Below are 26,104 nucleotides of genomic sequence, written 5' to 3'. Positions count from 1 at the left end.
GAGAGAGTTGTCATTTTCTCCACTGTGGGGAGACCATGGAGTTGGTATATATAATTTAGAGAAGTGTGGCAGAGCCTCCCCACATAGGAGGTGCAGGGGGGTGTATTCGTGCAAAACATCTTTTGCTGATTTTTACCATTTCCATGTCACTGGTTTTTAGTATCTGTCTTTCAGTAATCTGAGTTGAAAAATTGTTTCAGTAGCTCATCGATAAACCGTATGAAAAAGGCAACTTTATTTTTACCATAAATGTGTAAGATGATGTTTCATGGAATTAATATGCTTGTTTTGTTTGTTTTGTCTTTGCAGTATGCTTAGCCTACAAAAATGAAGGTGCTGCTTAAGCACATGTTCGCACATAACACTATTGTTACTTTTTACATTTCTTAATACATATATTTGATATTTCAGATCATTAAAACATGAATATTGCTCTCAAAGAAAACCTTTAATGCTTATTTGCCCATCATGGCTACTTGCAGTGTTTCACCTACTATATTGCCTTCAAAGTGTAAAAGAGATTCACTTAGAGCAAATGTTCCCAGTGAACAGCTATAACTTGACGAAAAAACCAATAAAGACACCAGGAACAAAGCAAATGGTTATAAGAGCAGTGCTGTCCACGATAACATAAACTTGCAAGTTGTTCAGAAAGCTGGAACACAACGGTTATACTATAAAAAGTATCTTTATTGCGTGCACAGATAAATGTTGGTTAGCGCTTTCGCTTTAGCTTCATCAGACCAACACTGAATATAACAAAGGTCTTTAAATACTGTTTATGGCGGGAAAAATAAATAAAATCTGCATTTAAAGACATATACTTGTTCATAAAAAATTCCTTAAAAACAATTCTACTCCCAATCATCGGAGATATATATATTCATAAAACCTTTATAAAAACTTTGATAAACAAAAGAATGTATAGATAGTCTATGATAAATATTTCTAAAATATAAAAATCATTGTAACCCTAATCAATACACATTCTTTGAAATAATTATGTTCTAACATACAAAGCCAAGCATATATAAACAATCTGTGGCTATTAGTAAACACTAAAGGTCAGTGCATATCATGTATAAAATCACAATCTGGCATATAAATCCTAGGACTAAGTTGGAATCATGAAACCCATGTCAAAAAATATATACATGATGCATGAAGGTATATAATAATGTATACATTTAATGTATAAGGAAAGCATGTAGTTAATTCTTCAATCTCCTCATTTTTAAAAACGGCTTAATCGGGACCTTCCCATTTAAACCGGGTGGAACATCAGCTCTAAACTTGATTATCCAGTTGCTCTCCTTAGACTCAGTTAGATTCCAAATATCTCCACCCCTCTGTGTCTCCTTCATCATTTCTAATATCCTAAACCTGAAACTGTGTGTCTGATCAGTTTCAAGGACATGCTTCGCTAGTGCATTCCGCTGGTTGGCTTTCCTGATGTGATATACATGTTCCCGCATTCTATCCCTAAGGCAACGGTTGGTTTTGCCAATGTAGAATGCGGGACATGTGGTGCAGGTGGCCAAATATACTACATTGGTGGACATACAATCACCTTCCGTCCTCATTCTAAATTCACCATAGCCATTAGGATGAGTGAAAATGATGTCAGACTCAATGTAATGACAGAAATTGCAATGGCCACAGGGATGCGTATGTAAATCAAAATTCCCATTGCCATCTCTAAAAGACTTGGGATAACATAGCAGTTTACGTAGACTCTTCTTGTTTTTATAAACAAATTGTGGTCTCTCACCAACTATCTCTCTCACCTCTGGGTCCACAGATAACACATGCCAATGTTTATGAATAATGTCCTTTATAGACCCTATATCCTTAGTATACAGCATGGAATAAGGAGCATAATCTAGAGTTTTACTCACTAAGTTCCTGCTGTCATCCCCTATATGTCTGTTTGAAAAATAGGGAGCTGCTCTGTTTTGCCTTAAACCTACAACATCATTAAGCCCCCTTTCCAGATCATATTCAGTATATCCACGATCTTTCAATCTAGCTGAAAGGTCCTGAGTCTCACTCAGAAACTCTGAGTCACCCGGGGTGTATCTAGATACCCTCATAGCTTGTCCTCGTACTATGTTCTTGTAAATGAAGCCAGGGTGCATGCTCGTTCGGTGGAGAAGGGAATTCCTATGACAGGATTTCCTGTATAAACCAGTGTTATACATACCTCCTTCCAACCTTTCCACATACACATCCAAAAACGGTATCCTACTCGTGGAGGATTCCATCGTGAATTTCAAAAAATTTGTGGTTTCATTCAAGTCATTTACAAAACTATCTAGCTGTAGGCTTGATCCCTTCCAGAGAAAAAACAAATCATCGACGAATCGCCGATAAAAACAGACATGACTGTTGTACGATATATTAGTAAACAGTTCCCTAACCTCCCACTCAGCTATGACAAGGTTGGCGTAGCTATTGGCACAGGAGGTGCCCATAGCCACGCCATCCTTCTGTAAGAACAATTTGTCTGCAAAACCAAAAACATTCGACTCCAATACCACTTTTAAAAGCGTCATGTATAAAGCAATGTCACTCGTTGTGTAATCAGACTCTCTTCTCAGATAACTAGCCATCATCTCAATCCCTACCCTGTTGGGTATCATGGTAAAAAGTGACTGAATATCCATTGTCACTAGTGTATATGTAACCACTGAGGGGTTTGAACCTAGAAAGCCATACAAGTCTAACAAAAATTGTTTGGTGTCTCGTAGAATATACATGTTCTGATCTACAATGGGTCTAAGTATATTCTCCAAATAAATTGAGACTGGCTCAGTGGACCAACCCCTCCCTGCCACGATCGGTCTCATTGGTGGATGGATTGTATTTTTGTGAATTTTTGGGAGCCCTTGAATGACAGGGACCAAAGGATGGATGACTCTCAAAAAATCATACAATCTGGAATCAATGGCCTCACTTTGGTGGAGGTCTGACAACAGAGACTGTATGCCAGTGTGAATCTCCAAAACACGTTCAGATGTGATTTGTGTATAGAATTCATTATCACTCAACATCTCAAACATGTCTGCGTTGTATCTAGAGACATCATACACAACCATACCACCCCCCTTGTCCGCAGGTCTAACTATAATGGTGGGGTTGTTGCACAAATCACGTAACGCTTTTCTCTGATTAAAATTTAAATTATATGTTTTTCTGGTCTTGCTTCCATTAGTCTCATAATACATTTTATACATATCATCCTCAACTAGCTTACTGTAAGCTGCTAGTAAAGGCTGAGTGGGAGGAATATAAGTACTGGGTTTCCTGAGGGACCGCTCATATGTAGCCCCTTTAAACTCTAATCTCAAAGATAAACCACGAACAAATAATTTAAAGTCTCTAAGGGTATCCTCCAAGGTACTAAAACTCGTGGGAATAAAAGAAAGGCCTCTCCTGAGGACCTCTAACTCATGTGGTGTTAAAACAGCCGAGGATAAATTGAACACTAAATCTTGTTCTTCTGTCCCCACATTTTCTTGATGTTCGTGGTCTGAGGGCGGTCTGGGGAAAACTTCCTCTTCTGCCGCCCTCTGCTCATCGAACGTCTCCTCCCCTCCCCTGATGGAGTTCTTATCGGAAAAGGGCGTCGGAAGTTAGACGTCACGCCCAGGGGGACATCTGTAATGGATGTCGTGGCAATGTCCATGTTATCCTTGGTTAAAGTTTTTCTTCTAACTACCGGACCACCGTTGGATGTATCGGTATGGTTGGACACCATACTACCCGGAGCATGCAAGGGACTGACATTGTCCGTGCCGCACACACCCAGTGCACCAGACAACCCTCCATCTGTTGATACATCCCCTCCTTCAACAGAACGTACACAGGGGTCTAGACGACTACCCTGACCTAAAGTGATTGGTAATGTATCTGTACAAGTAACATCAATAACATTAGGGCGTTCAACATTACCCACATTATCAACAGTATTAACAGTATTGGCATTAGAGGTATTCCATCTCCTTTGAGTCTGTACATTGACACCATTGTCTGTCATACTATATTGCCTTAGTCAGACATTTTGAATTATGGTGCCTTATTTTTTATTGGCATGTTTAAATACTTTGTGTAGGCTTTTCTTTTGAGCCATATATTTTCCCTGTGCTGAGCATTTAAAACATTCTGTACTTTTCAGAAAGAAATTCACATGGACAGAAAATATGTAGATTTAAGAAACATAGTGTATCCTCCTGCTTGTTTACCCCTCCCCAACACACACACAGCCCAACCCATACCCCCACCCAACACTACGCTTTGGAAACTTTTTTATATATATTTATAGGGATTCCTATTTGGATTGTGAACCCAAAATTGCAACTAGAATTGTAAAAGTTAGGTGTTTATTTGCAGGCTAGCTGTCCTTCTACACATATCCCATATCCCTGTATATGATGTCCCTTCTCTGAGGTTACTGCACCTTGGGGTGAATGCATACACTCAACAAAAACTGACTTTTGCAAATCTGTAGCACTTTTTGCCTGTCATTTATGAGGGCTATACCCATTCAGTCTCATGATAGTTATTATTTAGCTTCTTTTTAATGTATATGATATTTGCCCATTCAGTTTAGATGTGTGTAATACGGTAGTGCTAAGTAAAGGAAATGTAAAAAATTCATGATATAACTAAATGCAGTTGTACTCTTATTTAATTGTTGCTGCATGATGCATGTTTTTCTTCTGACTGACTAATTTTTTTTTTTGTTTTCCAGTTTTTGATATATGCCACATACTTTGCAGCAATAGCTGTTATTTTTTTCATAAGCGGAATATGCAAGGTCGTTAAACAGAGACACCAGCAGGAAACTTCAGATGAGACCTGACTTTGCAGTTTGTAGAGTGTGAATGAAGTGCATGGGCTGAAGTCCGAATTCAAGAAGGACCTTCTTGAAAAATACTTGAAAACAGATGATGCACATTGTCATTTGTATAAAAAAAAAAAAGAAAATCCAAAAAAAAAGGTTGACCGGGACCTCTGTGTTTTTTTAAAAGATTAGAGTAGCACACCAGGAATATAGTTGATCACAAGGTGATCTGTAAAAAAAAAAAAAAAAAAAATGCAAATTTCTGTTGTACTGCACAAATAAGTGGCAAACATGTAATGTTATGTATGGCAAACATGTAATGTGATTGTTTTGCTGTGATACACCATCATTGTTACACTACTTTGTTAAATGGGTATTTAAAAAGCTGCTAAAGCCTCAGGGAAATTTGAAAAACCTGCATTTTACTGCATGTCTTTTTCTTCAAAAGATACCACTGGCTGGACTGATATGGCAAGCTAGTTTAGCAGTTGCATTTTGGATAGTCATCTTGTTAATTATTAGTTTATAAGGCTTTGAATAGAAATACAGAGTAAATGGGAGTCTTCATGCAAGTTACCGATTTTTCTTTTGAAGTCAAAACATGTTATCATGGCCTCTTATATTTGTCAGAATTTTGACTTAAAATGCATTGACCTGGCCAGTTGTACATTTTTAAATTTTCGACTCAGAGTCTGTCAGAAGGTATTAAAATCCTACTTAACTAATTAAGAAAAATGAAGATGGTGCTCTAGAAAAGCAGACTGGCTCATTTCTAAATCTGTTTTTTTTTCCCCCAAATCTAGTACTTCAGCTTTCAGACCACTGTCTACCTAGAAGGGTCATCACAACCACTGTAAAATATCATAGGTACGGAAAGAAAGGGCTTGTGATTCTAGAACTGCAGCACCACGGATTTCTCCCTTGTAGCAGTCCTTCCATAGCACTGAAAATAATCTCTGGCATTGAGACCAATGGTCATCTCTAAATGGGGAACATTTTACCCTGCTTATTTTCACTAGTGTTTCCATAATCAAATTACTTGTGCATCTCCCCCTTACTCATAACAAGTTATCTGTATCCTGGCTGTGGCACAGACCCATCTCCCTGTTTACTGAATTCTAAGCAATATTTCTATTAAGGTATTATACCAAGTCTTTTCTGTCCATTAACATAATTTCTAGTAGTCCCAGGGCAGTGGCCTTTAGTAGTCTAGCAACATTAGTTCCTGGGGTTTCTCCATACTGTCTCATGTGTAGATTGCAGTAATGTTACAGTAGGTCATTAAAGAATATTTTAGATTGTATAATCAGCCCCCCATTAGCACAGAGTGCGCGTGCTGTTTCCTTAATGCAGATCATTGGTATTGGAAACATAGATCATGACATTACATAAGGACTACTGAGGCCACCTTCTTTACTCACCAGTGGGAGTGGGGAGTACTGAGCTGCCTGTTTGTCCTCAGAGGAGTGGTTTAAGACAGTAACTTGTAGTTCAGTGGCCATTTTGGGTAATTTCCTGCCTTTTCCAGCCCCCTGCTATAAAGCACGCTTTAGCAGGCTTTTCTGGCTGTAGAGAACTCAGCACAGCTCCTCGTGGTATCCAGCAGAGTTCCTAGAGCAGCAGAGGACAGAAAAAGCAACTTTCCAGATTTTAAGTATTTTTTCTTGCATTTTTCGACCATTTGTGTTATTCGACGACTGTTTCTGTCTATTTTATAGTGGTATTACCTGTTTTTCCTGTTTTTATAAGCTTTAATTGTTGGTTGCACTTCTTAGTTTGTTTTCTTAAAAGTTAAACTACAGGCTAATACACTCAAGTGTACTAGCTTTTGATAACATTTAATCGAAAAGCAAAGCATTTATTGTGTTTTCTGTTCTGTCTGTGAAAAAAACTTGAAAAAAAACAAAAAAATATTCTTGTTCTCCTAACTTTCCTGGCTAGTTCGTTCCAGTGATCAGATTTTGCTGATCCCTGGGCTTTGTCTTGGTTCCTGTACTTCTCCATTTTCTTTGTTTGGTCAGGGGGAAGTTTCTTTACTCACCAGTGGGAGTGGGGAGTACTGAGCTGCCTGTTTGTCCTCAGAGGAGTGGTTTAAGACAGTAACTTGTAGTTCAGTGGCCATTTTGGGTCATTTCCTGCCTTTTCCAGCCCCCTAGCGCGATTTAGCGTGGAGTTGCCACTAGAGCAGCATCGGGCAGCGCCGGTTTAACAAGGTTAAACTTTTTCTGGCCCCATAAAGTCTGTTCTTCATTTTTTTCCCTTAGAACTGCTCTACTAGTAACCTAAACAGTATATCCCTTGACTAAAAATCGCAGCACTTGTTCCTAAAAGTTTTTTTTTTTTTTCTCAAAAAAAAAAAAGGCTCAGCACTTGTCACTTCTATATTATACAAAGTCCCTCACTTGCGAACCCCCCCCCCCCAGGAGTACCCACTTCCTTACTAAGTCCTCTCTTATTCAGTCTCATACCCAACTTCTTAATTTTTCTAGCATGTCGAAGGGCCAGATGCTGGCGTCCTCTCCTGCCCAGTTGATGAATCTGGGAATATTGAGGCAATGTTACAATTGCCTCATGTACACAGACAACCCTCTCCTCCTCCCACATAACACAAATACTTGCGAGAGATGCAGCTATTTAGCCAAACTGGAGGCTGAGCTCTCAACTCAGGACTGGCAAGACCAGACAGGAGGAGAAGGCAACTACACACACCACAAAACCAGCCTCACATAATGCTACCACACCACTGAATCAAACACATAAACACACAAAGACATACTCGGAGGCTCTGAGTAAAAATTTACCTAAACAGCAGAGGCCTCCAAAGCAGACACCCAAACAACTGCTACCTCAAGACACCCCACAAGCAACACATAAACCACAAAATCAGTGTGCAAAGTAGTCACAGCCCTTAAGGCCAAATACAACACCAAACATACTTGTCATAGGTGACTCCATAGTCAGACACACTGACATCCTACTCACCAGGCTGAACAAGGAGAGGGTCACAATAAGCTGCCTATCGGGTGCTAGAATCTGCCACATAACACAAGCACTCGGGTCACTCCACGCCAAGTACAAATATGACACAGTCATTGTCCATGCTGGTGTGAACGACCTGAGACGTACCTCCCTCGACTACATGAAAAGAGACATAGAGGAGCTCTCTGATTATGTAGCCCAGGCAGGTATGACCCTGACCCTGAGCAGTATCCTTCCTTCACCAAGAATGATGCCACAATATAGAGACAAGATGATCAGATTTAACAATTGGCTTAATGTCTGGTGTCATTCAAAGGGGATCCAGTGTCTGTCTGCCTGGGATGACATGCTTGACAAGCCACGCTGCTTCGCAAGGGACGGCTTGCACCTGTCACCCCTGGGATTCTGGATATTGGCTAAGGCTCTTGCCACCCCCATAGTGCCTTTTTTAGGCAAGGCTCAAATTGTAAACCTACCACCCTAGAAAACAAAAATGGGAAGAAACCGAGGGTAATGCTGCTCAATGCCAGAAGTCTAAATCTCAAAATGCACGCACTCGAGGCCCTTCTCAGTATGGAGAACATCGATGTCTGTGCTGTAACTGAAACCTGGTTCAAGGCTCCTGAGAGCACCCCGGCACTTAGGTTTTACCTCATATCATGCGTTCCGGCCCCAAAACCCTGACCACACCACAAAAGGAGGGGGTGTATCCATATTCATAAAGGATACCCACACCTCCAGGTTGGTGGCAACGCACGAAGCTTCGGAAACCATCCAGGTGCAACTAACCATAGGCAAAACTGCTCTACAAATTGTAGCATGCTACAGGCCACCCTCTCAAACTCAGGAACCCCACACAGCCTTCCTGAAGACACTGGAGGGTATAAATGTATCTCCAAACACCATCATATTGGGTGACTTCAACTACCCGAATATAGACTGGGAACATTACTCAAGCCCTAACTTTCTAGCCCAACGGTTCCTGGAGTTCATAAATTCAAATGCCATGGAACAGCTAGTCACTGTTCCCACGAGAGGAGAAAATATACTAGATCTCATTATCACAAACATGGGGACAAAATGCTCCACACCGGAAGTATATCCCTCATTGGTGAGATCTGATCATAAACTAATCTCACTGGAAGTCCACATCCCGCCCCCACCCCCACCCCAAACAAAAGAGACCACAGTGAAGAACTTCTCTAAAGCAAACTTCACACTACTCAAGACTGGTGTGGTATCCTTCAAGGCCCCTGAGCCAGTGGAAACCACAACCCAAGCTGCGGAAGCCCTTACAAATGCCTTCTATGAACACCTCCAGGAATGCATGGATCAGGCAATCCCAAATAAAACCAAGACTCTTTCCACAAAGGGCAAACGTCCAGTCTGGTGGACCCCAGCCATTAACAAACTTTACAATAAGAGGAGAAAGCTATTGCATGATAGAACAAAATCCATAAAAGGGAAGTCACCCCTGATCATTATTAGTAAAAAAATACGAGCACTCATAAAATCAACTAAGGCCAATTTTGAGAGAAAAATTGCCATGGATTCAAAGGACAAGGCCTTTTTCAGCTATGTTAGGAACCTGGGTGGAAACTCCCAGATATGCTCAGAATTAGTCCAAAATTATACAAAAATCACTGAACCCACAGACATTGCCAACATACTGGCAGACAGGTTCAGTGCAAACTTCACCCCCCCCCTCTCCCCCCCTAAAGGAGAGATAACTATCCCAGCGGACTGTAGCCTCCCAGACATCTCAAATGTGCAGGTGAAAGCTGCTCTCTCTAAAGCTAAAAACACAGCATCAATGGGACTGGATGGTGTCCCCAGCTGTGTGCTACACGAGCTAAATGAGGAATTAAACCCGCACATAAGGCAGCTGTTTAATCTCAGCCTTACCACAGGATACGTGCCCAAGGAGTGGCGCACGGCAACTGTGGTCCCACTTCACAAAGGCGGTGCCTCTACGGACCCTGGTAATTACCGCCCCATAAGCTTAACAAGTCTAGTCTGCAAAGCTATGGAGAGGATCATAATGGAGCTCATAAACAAAGATATAGGGGACTTGCAGACATTGGACCCGACCCAGTTTGGCTTCGTCAAGGGCAGATCATGCCTTTTGAACTTGGTCGACTTCTTCAAAACAGTCACCAAGGCCATTGATGAGGGAAAGGCAGTCCATACAGCCTACCTTGACCTTGCAAAGGCTTCGACACAATACCCCACTCGGGTATTGTAGAAAAACTTACCAGCTTAAATGTAAACCCATATGTCACAAGATGGGTTGCAAACTGGCTTAAGGACAGAACCCACAGGGTTAGAGTTGCTGGCGCTATGTCAGACTCCAAGCCGGTCACAAGTGGTGTCCCACAGGGCTCGGTCCTTGGCCCCCTATTGTTCGGCATCTACTTCTCAGAAGTACAGGCCAACATGGGAGGACTTTGGCTGACAAAGTTTGCAGATGACTGCAAACTGGGCGCCATCGTGGAAAGTGCATCGGACACGGATATCTTTCAGAAGGGACTCACGGAAACAGATAGCTGGTGCCAGAGCCATGGCCTGAATTTAAACGCCAAAAAATGTATAGTCATACTCTTCGGGAAAAACAAGGTAACCCCAAGCTACCATATAGGTGGCAATCCACTAAGCACAGAAGAGGTTATCAGGGACCTGGGGACCCAGGTTGACAGTGGCCTTTCTTTTGACACTCACGTTGCTAAAGTGGTTAGAAAGACCTTCTACATTGCCCACCTGATCATGAAGGGAGTCACATCCAGATCTAGTGAGGTCATTGTTCCCCTGTATTCTTCACTTATCAGACCAATGATAGAGTACAATGCCCCATTCGGGATGCATCTCACCCGACATCTGCAGCAATTGAAGAGACCCCAAAAGTTCCTCACCAAAAGGATAAAGGGACTCCAAAATCTGTCATATGTTGCCAGATTAAAGAAACTCCAGCTCTTTTCAGTCGCATACTGTCTGCTCAGAAGTGACATGTGCTTGACATACAAGGCCATGTCCAACCCGGAATTAATGGACATGCTCCACCTCAAAAAATCCAAATCCACCAAAACCACTAGAGCAAGCGACTTAAACCTTAGCACGGATATAAATAGGACGTGCTGGAGGGATAGATTTATCACTCCGAGACTCCCTATGCTGTGGAATAAAATCCCGGTCCATGTGAGGCAGAGCACCTTGCTGGCTCTGTTCAAGAGAAATCTTGACCTGTGGATGGGAGATCGTAGGTTTACCCTGGGAATCATCTCTGTGTCACTGCTGGACAGAGGCACAACAAACTAATGGGCACAGTATTTTTTCATATAAGGGGTGGCGTAAGCCACAAAACTTTGGGCTAGGCTTATAAATGCCTTAGGGCAGATAGCCTAGTATAAACCTATGAACCTATTAACATGTTAACCTATGCATTAATATGTAGTCGATTCCACTCAACCATTTTTTTTTTTTTTTCACTTTCCAGCTTGTTGTAAGATTGGATTTTCAGTCCGTTCTCATTTAGTACTGAATTATTTGAAATGTATGATTTGGAAGTATGCATTCATTGTAAAGGGTCACTATTGGGAGGTATATTTTTAACCCCAAAATGCAGTAGTCCATAGAGTTGATTATGATTATATAAGTAGTACACTATCTGTCTTATTCACCTGGGTGGAGGTGTAGATGGCAAAACGTGTTGAATTGTGGTAACCTTGTTCTGTTTGTTTTTTTTTTTTCATTCAGAATCCATGTCATCATTAATAAGGTAGCCGAGATCAAACTACTACTGCTTCACCTACCAAAGGTTTTAGTTCATCTCCACCTTCACAAAATGCATACATTTCCATGATTTGCTCTAGTGGTAATGTCAAGTCAGTGGAGATCCTGCTTGGGTTCATGGCCAGTGTATGATTATTCCAGTCATCAGATTTCCTAGAGGATTGATTGCCTTGTGGTGTGTTGACAATGTTTAAGCAGCTTGATTCTGCAAGTTGTAGAAGTGCTGCAGTCTGTTAAAATATTCTTTAATGACCCCCCCCCCCAAAAAAAAAAAAAAATACATTAGTTAGTGGTTCTGATCATAGCCTCTTCAATCACCAGATTCCTTGGACAAAGTTTGCTTAATTTCAGTATGTGAACCTGATAGTGACTGATGCCTTCCTCCCAGTTCCTGGGAGAACAGAGTGTAGAGTATCCATGAAACTAATCATTAAAAACAGTTAAGTGTTTTGTTATTGTCTCCATTATACCAGTGACCTCATATCTATCCATGAAAAAGTAAGCATCCACAGACAGGGAGTCTAAGCACACAGAGAAGTCAGTGTAGCTCTCTTGGTGGTAGTTTCTGCACTCTCCCTCTGGCTGGTTACAACAATCTGAGCCCCTTTCATCCCTTTTAAGGATGAGAGACAGTCACAGCATGGCAGGCATACAAGAACCATAAGGAAATGTTCTCATTATCTCTAACATGCCACCTAGGTGCACGGGTAATGGGCGTGCAATAGATGTAACATAAGGTGTCAAGTGAGAAGAGACTATTTTATCTAGCATAACAAGGATAACTAAAGTGCTCTTCTTTGATTAGACCTCATCAGCAAAGGATTGAATCAACTGAGGTGTCTTTGGCTATTGTTGCAGCCCCTATGTGCAACTCTATTTCACTATGTGGCCAGATCTTTCTCGGGCCCAACTGAAACTTCTACACCTTACTGTTGAGTTTGTCCATGATCACAAACTTCACACCCTAAATGTATTGTCCACATGTATTACCTTTTTTGAAGTGTCAGTGGGATTTTGGAAGCAGCCTGTAAGCATTACTGTGACAAATCTAAGCATTTCTAGTATTTGTCACCTTAAGAAGAATTGTGTCCTATTTTAAGTCATTAGTTTTCTGGACTAAGTTGTTTGTACAGTACAGTGCCTACTACAGTGCTGACCTCTTTAAGAAAGGAAATCTCAGCCTGCATTCTGTTGTATCACAACAGATGTGGCATGTTTTAGTAGGGAGCAGCCATAGATCATTCATTAATGACTGGGCAGCTTCTGTGGTGCATCTCAGTAATTAATATGGTGTTAAATGGCATCTCTGCACTTGTCATCTCCCACATCATTATTGGCTACTGTAGGATGGTCTGGTCCCCCTTTCTTTTGCTCAAGCATTTGCAAGTGTTAACAGTCTCCTGTTATGAATAGAATAGCACAAATACAGCAGTTGCCTTTTCTTAATTTTTATTTTATTTTTTATTATTGTGGATTAGGATTGTGTTTACATCAGGACTACGTTTTGCAATAATGCCTCAGTAAAGTAAAAATTTACAGTCAGTTTATAAGAGATGTGGCATATTCCTTTCTTACAGTGTGCCCCACCCCAGCTGAATCTACAGGTATATCTTTGCTATCAGTTTAACTTAGTTTGTTAAATAACAGTTTGCCATTAAGGTCCAGTTTTAAGTGTTTTTTAGTACCAGAAATGTACTACTGCAATAAGTTTCAATTCAGCTCTCCTGTACCATGCGATTTGTATGTATTGTATAATTCTGCACTTGTACCCCATTATCTCTGTTAATGTTTTATTTGCAAAACATTATCTGTTGTCTCATATATACTCTTGTCTCTTATTTAAGTAATCACTACTTAAGTGTTATAGGTGCAGTTACATTATCAGAGATTAAGAATTATTTTAGATGCCAGCAGGATGACTAGGTGAAATAAATCCACTGGGCAGAAATTGTATTATGTATGTGGCATTAGAAAAAGAATATTTCTTTTGAAAAGAGAATCAAAGTAATGCTACTTCTTGTCACCCTTGACTGAGGAGTACACGCTGCATTTGAAATACTGGTTAAGATTAATCTGTAGGGAAAAAAGAGTGAACATTATGCCCTACATTATGACATAGCTGTTATACACCTTGCAGTCATATAGTTCACAATCAAAATGTCAAATGTATTGCAAATGAGAATGAAAACCAATCAAGCAAATAAAAATGGTGTTTTTGTTAAGAGGCAGTCTTCACTGCATTCCCTATATCTACACCACTGTCTGGGGAAAGGGAAGTTAATTTTCCCAGGTTTATGTAGTCGAATGACTTTTTTTTTTTTTAATTTGATCTTTTCATTGTTCACTTGTTGACTACATGGAGCTCAGTCTACTTATTAACCATTTGCAGGTGTAAATCAGTTGAACTGTTTTAGAAGAATACTACAGTTCTTGAAATAAATGGCAGCTACTGTATTTTATTTTTGTGGTCTTGAAATGACTGAGATTATAGTGTAAACCAACCGAATCCCATGCAAGGGGGAAATGCACGGTCCAAACCAAATGCACCAAACCACCAAGTAGACCAGCATGAGCAGTATGGAGTAAATATATCCTTTATTAGACGTACAAAAACAGACCGGTTTCGGCAAATGTTGCCTTCTTCAGTGTAGGACAAGATAAACAGGTCCCATTCATCAATCATTATATATAAGCCTACAGCCAATAGGGCGAACAGCTTCATAAATATTAATGATGTGAAAAGAACAAAATGTATTTTTTAAGTCATGACAACATATTCATTGCAATGGTCAAAATTTACAGTTATTATAAGACCATAGAATGAATCATCAGAACAACACAGGCTGGCAAATATAAAAATGTAAAAATATAAACATATAACAAAAAACAATAAATAATAAAAAGTAAAAAATGGCAAAAATAGCAAAAAATCCTGTTGATCATGGAAATTGTGGAAAATATACAAAAATGTACAAGAAATAATCATATAATCAAAATATAAGACAGTTCCCATACAGAAAAAGCATAGAAAAGCTTTTATACTGTATATAATGAGACAATCATCTTAAACTGGATATACAACAATAAATGGCATCAACCTCCATATAGTAAATATCCATAATACCATTAATGAGCATAATTGCCTATTACTGAATATCACTGATCAATCACTCAAAACAAGATACCTAGGGACCAGTTAATGTTACACATATTCATCTTGCCAACATAAGTCAAAAGCTTATGACATATTGGATATGTAGGTTGAGATGTAATAACTGTAGCATCTGGAACCCCTAAAGGTGGTCATTGAGACCTGGGTAAAACAAACCCCCCAATGTTGTTATCCAATATTTCTCTTTATGATCTAATAGGCCGTGCCAACCTTGTTTATTGGTTCTGTTGCCAGAAATACGATCAATGATCATGAAATCGAATCTGGCCTGTGGATGTTTAAGTGTATGTTGGTATAAAGCACTAGTCTCCTTATGATTTCTGATGTCACTACGATGTTCGTTCATTCTGGATCTTAATGCTCTGGAGGTTTGGCCCACATAAAATGCACCGCAATAACAAGATGCTAGGTACACTACCCAATCGCTACTACAATTGCCAAAAATTTTGATGTTAAATATCTTACTGGTGTTGCGACTAGAAAATTCTTTAGATTTGGGCATATATGAACAAGAGCCACAATGACCGCAGGGGAAAGAGCCAAAAAGCTCATCACCATGTAATGTAAGTTGTTTATGAATAGTACCTCCACTAGCCATATGTTTATAGTGTGACAAGTAAGAGCCCAAGGTTTTGCCCCGCTTGTATGAAAATCGACATTGTGGACCCAACAATGTTCGTAACCTGTCATTGGCCAGTAAAATATTCCAATGTTTGTTGATAATATTCCTGATCATGTTGATATTTCTTCCATAAGTCGTAATGAACCTAACCTGGGTACAAGATGTATTCTTGTTTTTATTTTTGTATTGCAATAGTTGTTCCCTGTCTGTACAATTGGCCCTACATCTGGCTGAAGTGATATCATATTGGTCATAACCTCTACTGGCAAACCTCTGACTAAGATCCATGCTGGCTAGTTGGTATTCCTCATCGTTAGAACTAAGACGTTTAATACGTATAAACTGAGACACAGGAATACTTCTAATAGTGTGACAGGGATGTAAGCTAGAGGCATGAAGCAAAGTATTATATTGTGGGTACTTGCGAAACACCTTCGTAGATAAGGTGTGATCAGAATTCCTAAATACCGTGACATCCAAAAAGTTGATAGTGTTTTTATCATGAGTCACAGAGAATTCAAGTCCCCATACATTGTCATTTAGGTGTTCCACAAATTCATGCAAGTAACCCACATCTGCACGCCACACTAACCAGCAGTCGTCCAGATAACGTCGCCAGACGTCCATCTCCACCTGATAGATGTTATGTAAGGCATCATATATCATGTATTCCTCAACATAGGCCATGAAAAGATCTGCATAAATGGGAGCAAATGATGCTCCCATAGCTGTCCCTTGCAACTGCCAGTAACACTGGCCTTGAAAATAAAGAACGTTTTTGTTGAGTACATGTTCTGACATACAAATCAATAGTGTGTTAAACCCAGGTGTATAGAGATTCGCCCTCTCTAACCAGTATTGAAGAGATTGTAAACCTGCCCAATGGGGGATACTTGTGTATAAAGATTTCACATCAAGTGTACACATGTACCAATCCGGTTACAGTTGAGTATCTTGAATGAGCTGTAAAAATTGGGTAGTGTCCTGCAATCTGAATCTAATCAAGCCTAATAATGGCTTGAGATATTTCGTGAGGAATGCCGATAAGGGTTCAGTCAGGGATCCTGTTCCAGAGACAATAGGTCTGCCAGGTGGTTTTATCAAAGATTTATGAATCTTAGGTAAAAGATACAAAATCTGTTTCGAGGGTTCAGATACCATTAGTGAAGACAAACATTTTTTACTGATAATGCCCTACTCAAAGGCTAGCTTCAAAAATGAATCAATTTCGTCCTTGAAAACAGGTGTGGGGTCTATAGGCATATGCATACAACATTTTTTATCAGATAATTGTGTCAACCCTTCCTGTATATAATCAGCAGTATTCAGAACCACGACAGCACCTCCTTTGTCAGCAGAAACAACTACAATATCTTTATTATTACATAATTGGTCCAAAGCCAACCTATCATCCGAAGTGACGTTACTTGCTAACATAACATGCCCTAGGTTCTCAAAATGAATGTCCCTCAAAATTGTGTCCATAAATATGGAAACATGTTTATTCATAGGCGGTTGGAAAGATGACTTGCCAAACCAAAAATCCTCTGATGGTTTAGAACTATCATCGTCAAAAAACAATTTTAAATTCAAAGTCCGACAAAAGACCTGTAAGTCTTGAATGATATGATATTCCTGACTGAAAAAAGAAGGAATATAGTTAAGACCTTTGTTCAATAGGACTGTTTGTTCATTGGTCAAAGAGACATTTGACAAATTTAATACATTCTGATTTGGAGTTGGAATAAATCCTAACTCAGAAAATTGTTCAATAGGCCCTGAAATGATACCTGAGCTGTTTGTTTTTTGGTGCTTCCTGCCCCCCCCCCCCGGTGTCCCTTGCCCCTTCTAAAGGGGAAGTTCTATTTGTTTTCTTCCTGTTAGGAGAACCCCTCTCAGAGGCCCCTTCACTATCAGTAAATGAGGAGTCCTCCCCAGACGTACTAAATGAAGAGTCGCCCCTATTTTTCAAAATAGAACGGGGTCTCTTTTTGGTGCGACTGGGCCCAGTCCTAACCTGATTAGTGTCAGCAAATCTGACAGACCGACTGAAATCAAAAGGTTTACCCCGTTGATAATCTGAGTAATCCCTATGGAACTTCTTAATTTTACGTTCCTTAACAGTTTTCTCATGTTCCATCAAATCATGGGAGAGTCTTTTGATATTATCTTGATATTTGGGAGAAGATTCGAACTTATGGACATCTGAACATAAAGTTTTGATGTCTTGTATATTCAAATCAACCGTTCTTTCATAATATTGTAATAAAATATTCACAAATGACATGGATCCCAACTGTAAAGCTTCCTTCCAGTCTTGGTTCAATTTATCATCAGGTCTCCCCACTAGAGGTTGAATACGTATACGAAGTCCTCTGGGAGCCATATTTTGGGTAGAGTATGCTCTGAACAATTTCAGATGCCAAATATTAGATCTGAGTGTTTTAAATGCTTTAGTAATTGAATGAAAAAACATATCACAATCCACCATAGGTGGTTGTGCCGAATTGACCGGATCATTGCTTGGTAGGGTGTCAATCCCAAATACACCTATATCCTGCCGATCAGCACATAATCCGGACAAAATATTGGTGAGATCCATGCTGCGAATATAACTGAAAATACCCCACCCTATGAAAATGAGAAAACACGGAAAACTATTGTATAAATAAGTCCCTAAGAAATAAAGGACCAAAGGACCCAATCGCACCAAAAGAGACAAGGAAATATCCAAGAATTGCCAATATTTTGTAAAGAAATCAAAGGGAAAAACCAGATCCAGCAGGAAGCACCGACAATGTATCACCTACACCAGTAAATATATTCCAAAGCCAGGCCAAAGACTATCAGATAATAGTGATCAAAAACAAAAAAGAATATAATCACATAAATGTTAGTATATTAATTGGTATTGAAGAAACAAACAGTCAAACCTAGTTCACTGGTAAAAAGTATGGCAACTTGTGCTACAAAGAGCATGCTAATAAGGTCATAAACAAATCCTCATTACCAACATTAATCATAAACTTGAAAAATATCCAAAAGGCCAGATAACTTGTCTATAAGGTGGATATAATCAAAGGCAGAAACAAGTATAAGTTCACATGAAGTTGTGTGTATTTATTATTGTTGGGGGACCGAGCAGTGGATCTGCATTCACTAGGAAAATCTGACAGGTGGAATTAAATAAAATAGAAAACAGTGGTCAAAAGGCAATTCCTAGTTACAAAAACTTGTTGGTATGCCCTATCAATGTGTCCAAAAACAGATAAATCTTAATACCCTGCTTAAAAACCTAATAATGAATTTAAAGTACAACCAAATCGACCTGTAGATAATAGAACAGTTCAACCACACCTTATGATGACCTTGGAGTAACTATAACCCCTGCAGTTAAATCAGCAAAAGACCCTATAAATGGACTGGCGCTAATGTACAAAAGCATGAAATATAGAAGGTACTGACAAGTATATCTGTCCTTTAGACAACAATGTTCTTGAAAAAAATATTCAACAATAAGGAGACTAGTGCTTTATACCAACATACACTTAAACATCCACAGGCCAGATTCGATTTCATGATCATTGATCGTATTTCTGGCGACAGAACCAATAAACAAGGTTGGCACGGCCTATTAGATCATAAAGAGAAATATTGGATAACAACATTGGGGGGTTTGTTTTACCCAGGTCTCAATGACCACCTTTAGGGGTTCCAGATGCTATAGTTATTACATCTCAACCTACATATCCAATATGTCATAAGCTTTTGACTTATGTTGGCAAGATGACTTTTGATATATGTGTAACATTAACTGGTCCCTAGGTATCTTGTTTTGAGTGATTGATCAGTGATATTCAGTAATAGGCAATTATGCTCATTAATGGTATTATGGATATGTACTATATGGAGGTTGATGCCATTTATTGTTGTATATCCAGTTTAAGATGATTGTCTCATTATATACAGTATAAAAGCTTTTCTATGCTTTTTCTGTATGGGAACTGTCTTATATTTTGATTATATGATTATTTCTTGTACATTTTTTGTATATTTTCCACAATTTCCATGATCAACAGGATTTTTTGCTGCTATTATTTTTTATTATTTATTGTTTTTTGTTATATGTTTATATTTTCAAATTTTTATATTTGTCAGCCTGTGTTGTTCTGATGATTCATTCTGTGGTCTCATAATAATTGTAATTTTGACCATTGCAATGAATATGTTGTCATGACTTAAAAAATACATTTTTTTCTTTTCACATCATTAATATTTATGAAGCTGCTCACCCTATTGGCTGTAGGCTTATATATAATGATTGATGAATGGGACCTGTTTATCTTGTCCTACACTGAAGAAGGCAACATTTGCCGAAACCGGTCTGTTTTTGTACGTCTAATAAAGGATATATTTACTCCATACTGCTCATGCTGGTCTACTTGGTGGTTTGTGAGATTATAGTGTATTTGGCCTCTAGAAGCGACAGCTGTAGCAGTACATCATTAAAAAAATTTTGGCAGATTGTATAGACTTTTCACAAGAAAATAGTGTAGACGTCACAAGAAAAAAATAAATATTTTCAAGTAAAAGTCTTAGACTGCGTTGGCACTGACTGCCGCTTGGAAAGATGCATTTCTCTGAGACTCATTATTGTTAGACATGGAAGATTTGGGTTAGAAAAGGCTTTATTGTTGAGGGGACGATAGGAAATCTTCCATCTTTACAGAGGAATTTAATGCATGTTTTTCATGTCTCACCACTTGGGGAAAGAATCCAAATGAATTACAAGGGGACAGTCAGCCCAAAGGGTTCTTACTGGTCAAATGCTTATTTATTTTTGGAACTTGAGGTTCCATTTGCATTCAGTCTATGCTAACCAGTAAGACTATAAAAATAAAAGTGAGGACCAACTTTTCTTGTACTTCTGTTTGCAGAATTTCTTAGAACTACACAGTGGTAGCATTGTTGCCTCACAGCAAGAGGTTCTCCCGTTCAATTCTCGGCTGGAGTGCGGGGAGTGCCTTTGTGTGTAGTCTGCATGTCCTCCCTGCGGTTGGGTGGGCGTTCAAAAGACCTGCGTAAATGGGTGAGCCTTTGTTGAAGGTTGAATGTCTAGCTAGCTCCTCAGCGTTCGTGAAAATCTACTGCCAATCAGCGGACCGGAGTTCCGCTGTTGTGACCCCTAACTGGGAAAAGCTGAAAGACCAACAACAACAACCTTCTGGAGAGGTGTCTGTTACAGAGGCTCCAAGATATGTGCTAACAGAACAGTTTGATGTAGAGTAAGGGGAGAGCCAGTCACTCCAGTGCTAGGTGCAGTCATCAGCAGTTAAACTATTTTGATTCAGATTTTCCTGAAAAGGTTGTGGTTGCAGTGTCCCATCAGCAAAAAAGAAGTTGTTACTTTCAATGAAAGTCAGCCATTCTCCTTTGAAATTGTTATGCATGCAGGCTTTCTTGTCAATACACAGGGCATCTGCAATTATCCTAAGTGTAAATTAATGCACAGAAGTGAAATGGAGGAATGCCTGGGAATGGGAGAGAGCAGGGCTGGGGGAGTACATTGTCCTTTAACCTGAAAAAAAAAAGGAGGTATTTTGTTGATCACTGTGCCTTGGATTTGTTGCTGACCATTGTGGCTTGCCTAGATAAGGAACATTTCTTGGCTATATTTTTAGAGACGTCAAGCTATTGAGCATCTCTATACCAGAAAAATGTGAAACTATTGCACTTTTTTTTTTTTTTTTTATATATATATTCAGTCAGTCATTCATACAGCATTTTGTTGTAACTGCATTTTTTCTTGGCTTTAACTAAATAACTTGCAGACCTGAATACTGTAGACCACAAGGTTTAGTGCAGACCTGAATTACTGTGGGCTTACAAGGTTTAGCATCTGATTCCTGTGGTTTAACAGCTCTTGAATTTTCTGTTAGTAAATTTTGCTGTTTGATATAGACTAGCTAAGAAGGCCTCCACAGTAATTCACAGTTTTATTGTGCTTTATAAGCTTGTGTATCTGGTTTGGTACAGATCTGTTTTACTCCACCGAGCTCTTGGTTCCTTAGTACTGCGTATCACTGTACTTTGAATTTGTTGCTGACCATTGTGGCTGGATTGGGAATGCCTCTCACTTAATTTTTAAACAAAAAGAACTCAAGTTACTGAACATCTCTGCATCAGGGAAGTTAGCAACCATTGCACTTGATTTATTCTTGTGTTCAGTCAGAATTGTTTTAAAGCATTTTGTTGTAAGTGCATTATTTTTTAAACAAGAAATATCTTAAGTGAATTATCACTTATGACCTAGGCAGTTGTGAAAATCTACTGCCAATCATTAGCGGACCGGCGTTCTGTGAAAGGCAAACAGCCTAGGCAGTTGTACATTTATATAAATGAAAACAAACATTATTGCCATATTTTCAGTTGCAAACATTATGCATCACTTATAATTATCTAGTCATTGTCCGCCAACTATTGTATAGCTCATTTAATTCCTGCCTTCCCTTAAACCTCATTCTTCCTCCAAAACTTTATCCTGCATGCACTGTTACCACAATTCCCATTTTTCTATGTAATTTGCTCTTACTCTTTTCTTAATGATCCCACTTCCAATTATTTATCTCTGTTACTATATTCACTACTTCTAGTACAGTTAGTTTAGACTTTGATTTCCATTTTCTAGTAATTGCTTTTTTGCAGCCACCATAATTATATAAATAGCATGCAGATCTGAAATACTGTGGGCTACAAGGTTTGGTATCTGATACCATACCTCTTGTGAAGACCTACCACTGTCAACCAGTATGTGACATGGATATCCCACCTCTGGGCCAGTAATAAAGAAGCTTCAATCCCTACCACTGGCACCTGTGGGGGGGGGGGCTGTTCATTGGGAGGATAACTGGTACACACACAGTATTTCCAGATGCAGTTCTCTGCATAAAGCACAATTTCCCTTAAGAGCACACAGGGAACACAGTCAGTCTGGGGCTGGTTCCTCTTTTTCTCCAGATTCCCAATAAGACTTCCTACTGGCACAGCTGTAGAGTTGAGTCCTTAGCCAAGGTTTCATACCAAGGCCTCCAATACTCTGTCCAACCAGTGTGTCGTCTCCCTGCCCAAGTAGCTGACACTCACACACTGAGATTTGATTAGCAAGCTTGCGCACACACTTGGGAAAGGTTGGCACAGGTTTACTAGCTATGCCCCATTTTTCCCCAGACTATAATGTAGTTATCACTGCCACCAGTACCCCTCGCCAGCTACTTTAAGGCCCTTAACAAAGGGTGTCCAGTTTTAGTGTGTAATAATAATACAAATGGTAGTTTGACCAAGAGCAAGGCTGTTTAGTGTTGTCCACACAGTGTCACCAAATAAATATGCAGGTACTTGCAAAACTTAAATCTCTATAAAGATCAGCCACAATGAAAGGTTTAAATATATTTAATAATAAAATAACAAGACGATATGAAATATATATTCAGTCACATTTTAAAATCACAGGAAATATTTAAAAAAAAAAACATTGAAGAACAGGCTCAGACAAATATACTTCACTATATTCCTGTTTGAATATAAAAGAGTTGCTATTCCCTAATAACGTAATGGAGCAAGGCAGATGATGTGAGTGGTCCTTCTTATTGTCAGGCCCAAGACAGAATACAGAATGGTCTCTCTCTCTCTCACTAAGAGACTTCTCAAAATAACATCTAAAATATTCCTGTTGGGATAGCTTGCAGAATGGCATCATTTCTGGTCATCTGACTTCTAGTTCCCATTCAACCCCCCCCATTGCTGGAAGCTGGCTGGACTTGGCACCTACCTGTAAAAATACACACACAAGGGCTTTTGCTCAGATCTTTGGCAGGTGCTGTAAGTTGTAAAACAATTGTATTCTTCCACACTTCCAGGGTAGTAATTAGTTCACCCCAAAGACAATACAAACAGTGGTCTAGTACAGACTTTGTGTCTCTGGCTGCCTTGAAACCTGTGAGATAGCATCTTCATGGCCTAGCCTGTAAAGTGCTTTAATTTCAGATATTTTTCTACAGTTTGCTGAAGTCAACCCTCCGGTTTCCTCTGTTAAAACGTATACATTTAAACACTTACAATAGTGCATGTACGTTTCCCTTGTCTTCTCCACTGTGGATACATCTCAAGCACAAGCACTTACAAATACCTTTTCAATACAAACCTCAACAAATCAGCTTGATATACACATGACATACAACTCTAATACATTTGTAGCACAAGCACCTTGTATAAATTAGTTTGATATTCACAAATAAAATACAATTATTTACAAAATTTCAGCTAGCAGTGCTGGCAGTACCTCCTTTCATCACACTTCTGACTTGTTCACAGCTCAGAATTTTTCTCTCACTCTCCTAGTCTTTGTGATTTTAAAAGCCGGTGTCTTTAGTCTCCGTCTGTTATGGTAATCTGATTACCAGAGTTCCTTCCTCTCCTCTTTCATTGCTATTGTCAGTTGTGTAATACTGAAGTATTTCACATTCCATTGTTTTCCATAGATCCACAGTGTTGAATGCCAAGCAAACTAGTATCACTCGTTACCCTCCCTTAGTATTAATTGTTTCTAGTAACTCCTCCGTCCCATCTCATCTGCTTGTTTGAACTAGTAGAGCAATCTGGAAGGTTCTGCCCCTTAGACTGTCCAAGTTACCTTTCTTCATCTTCCTGTCCTGCTTAATGCACAGTGTACTACCTAGAAGCTTTAACTTTTTCTATATTTATTTTAAAATCTACTCATCTTACTATTGTAGTACATAGAACCTTCCAAAAAAGTTCACTCATTTAGCACTCTGTTAGAAGTATGTATGCATTTATTGTGATCTGAGTCAGAATTGCTTTGGTTTAAACTGAGTACAGGAAAAACCTTTTAGACCTCAATGTATAATATTGAATTGCACTGTGTTGCTGTTTGAATTTATTTGTATTTCTCTGCTATCATAAGTTGCAAGATGTTGCTCCTCATGCAGACATTCAGCCTTGATTACAGCCATAACCTCCTCTAAATAAACCTACTGCAGAAATTTGTTCAAAGACATGAAACAGAAAGAGGTACTTGCATTTCATTTCTGTATTTGTGTCATCTGTTGAAGGTGCTTTGCCATTTTGGTCTATAGGACATTTATGGGCAGATAAGATTAAAAAAAAGGTTTCTTGATATGCTATAATGCGCTTCCTACTGTGTGACAAGAAAGGTGTGACCAGATAGTGGTTTTCTGAGGGTAAAAGCACTTCCATTAACAAGTAAAACACCAAAATAAATTTTAAAAAGTTTGCGAATGAAAACACTGATGGATTGGCTCTTCTGTTTAGTCTAAGCATAATGAAAAAGACGGAACAAAGAAACTATTCCAGGGTTTGAATTTAAGTAGCTTACACACTCTGCTCATTTTGTGTTAGCTTAAATATTAGGTGCCCCAGATTGCCTGTTCAAAGTGCTAGGTGTGATGATGCCAGTGGCAGAGGGCATGAGTTTTGTATCTTGTAAACCATGCTAAATAAGCATTTTTTTTTATTTTTAATATGAAGTTAAAAATGGAATTATTTAATTTAATAGTGAGAGATGATTTTTCATGGCATTGCCAAAGGTAGGATGGACCTTTGGACATGGACATTTAATAAGCAAAAGTCATGTTAAGTGGTATGTTCCTCTGTGTGCAGACTTGTATTGTTATTCTTAGACAGATAGCACTACATTTAAGTAACTTTTAATCTCTTAGGCTGTATTCCTCCTCCAGCCCACAGCAGTAAGCAACTGGAACCATGGAGGTGTACTTTCCAACTGTCACTGTACCGAGCTTGGTTGAAATGAGCATCCTGAGACAATACAGCAATTGTTTCATGTTTATAGACAACTACATATTTCTTAAGCAGTGTACCACAGTGTGTGACAAGCCACTACAAATAAGGTTGTCGGCACCACACCACATTAAACCTTTTTCAAACCCCTCAGACCAAACACAGCTATGTACGAGGCTCTTTAATCTACTTAACCCTCAAATGCTGCCCAGCTACAACTACAGCAACAAGTACCTTCAATAACCTTGCAAGCAATCGACTCAAACAGCACCTGCCACAAACCATGCATCAGTTACTCCCAGTGTCTCTGCTTGAAAGCCCATAAGGCAAACATGCACACATCCCAGCATCCTAGTCATAGGAGACTTCATTGTGAGAAACACTGATGCACCAGGCTCAGGAAGGAGACGGTCATGATCAGTGTCCTGTAGGAGGCCAGGATTTACTAAATAATGAATGCAGTCAAGTTCCTGCACCACACGTTCGCATATGACGGAGATGTACTTCAAAAGACTATATGAAGATAGCTATGATGGAGCTCTGAGTATGTGTCTGAGGTGGATATGAACCTAGCCCCTGATCAACATTTTACCTTCACCTGGAATGATGCCACAGTATGAACAAAAGATGATTGATCAGCAATTGGCTTAGCTTCTGGTGTTGTCCATGGGGGGGGGGGGTACAGTACATAGTTGCCTGGAAGGTAATGGTAGATGCCCCAGGTAGGCCTGCTACTGTCCCCTTAAGGCTTTCATATACTGGCAGAAAAAACTCTATCCAACCCAAAATGCTTGTTTTAGGCAAACTTAGTCTTCAAAAGCTTGCAACATGAAACAAAGTTCAGATTACCTGAAGATGGTTCTGT

The 26,104-nt window shown here is 39.3% G+C and overlaps 1 protein-coding gene across 1 annotated transcript in view; it reads left to right on the top strand.

The window, feature by feature from the left end:
• Positions 1-5,411, top strand: part of SLC19A2 (solute carrier family 19 member 2) — a 132,607-nt gene extending 127,196 nt beyond the window's left edge. The window contains exon 4 of the mRNA XM_044071839.1: positions 4,754-5,411. Within this exon, the coding sequence (XP_043927774.1) occupies positions 4,754-4,864 (111 nt within the window). The 3' untranslated portion in view covers positions 4,865-5,411. The remainder of the gene's footprint in view (positions 1-4,753) is intronic.
• Positions 5,412-26,104: the final 20,693 nt, after the last annotated feature.

This window comes from Protopterus annectens, chromosome 5.part0 (genome assembly GCF_019279795.1).
Source record: "Protopterus annectens isolate FY-2018-M chromosome 5.part0, PAN1.0, whole genome shotgun sequence".
In the NCBI taxonomy this organism is placed as follows: Eukaryota; Metazoa; Chordata; order Ceratodontiformes; family Protopteridae; genus Protopterus; species Protopterus annectens.
This window is presented reverse-complemented; position numbering and strand designations above follow the sequence as displayed.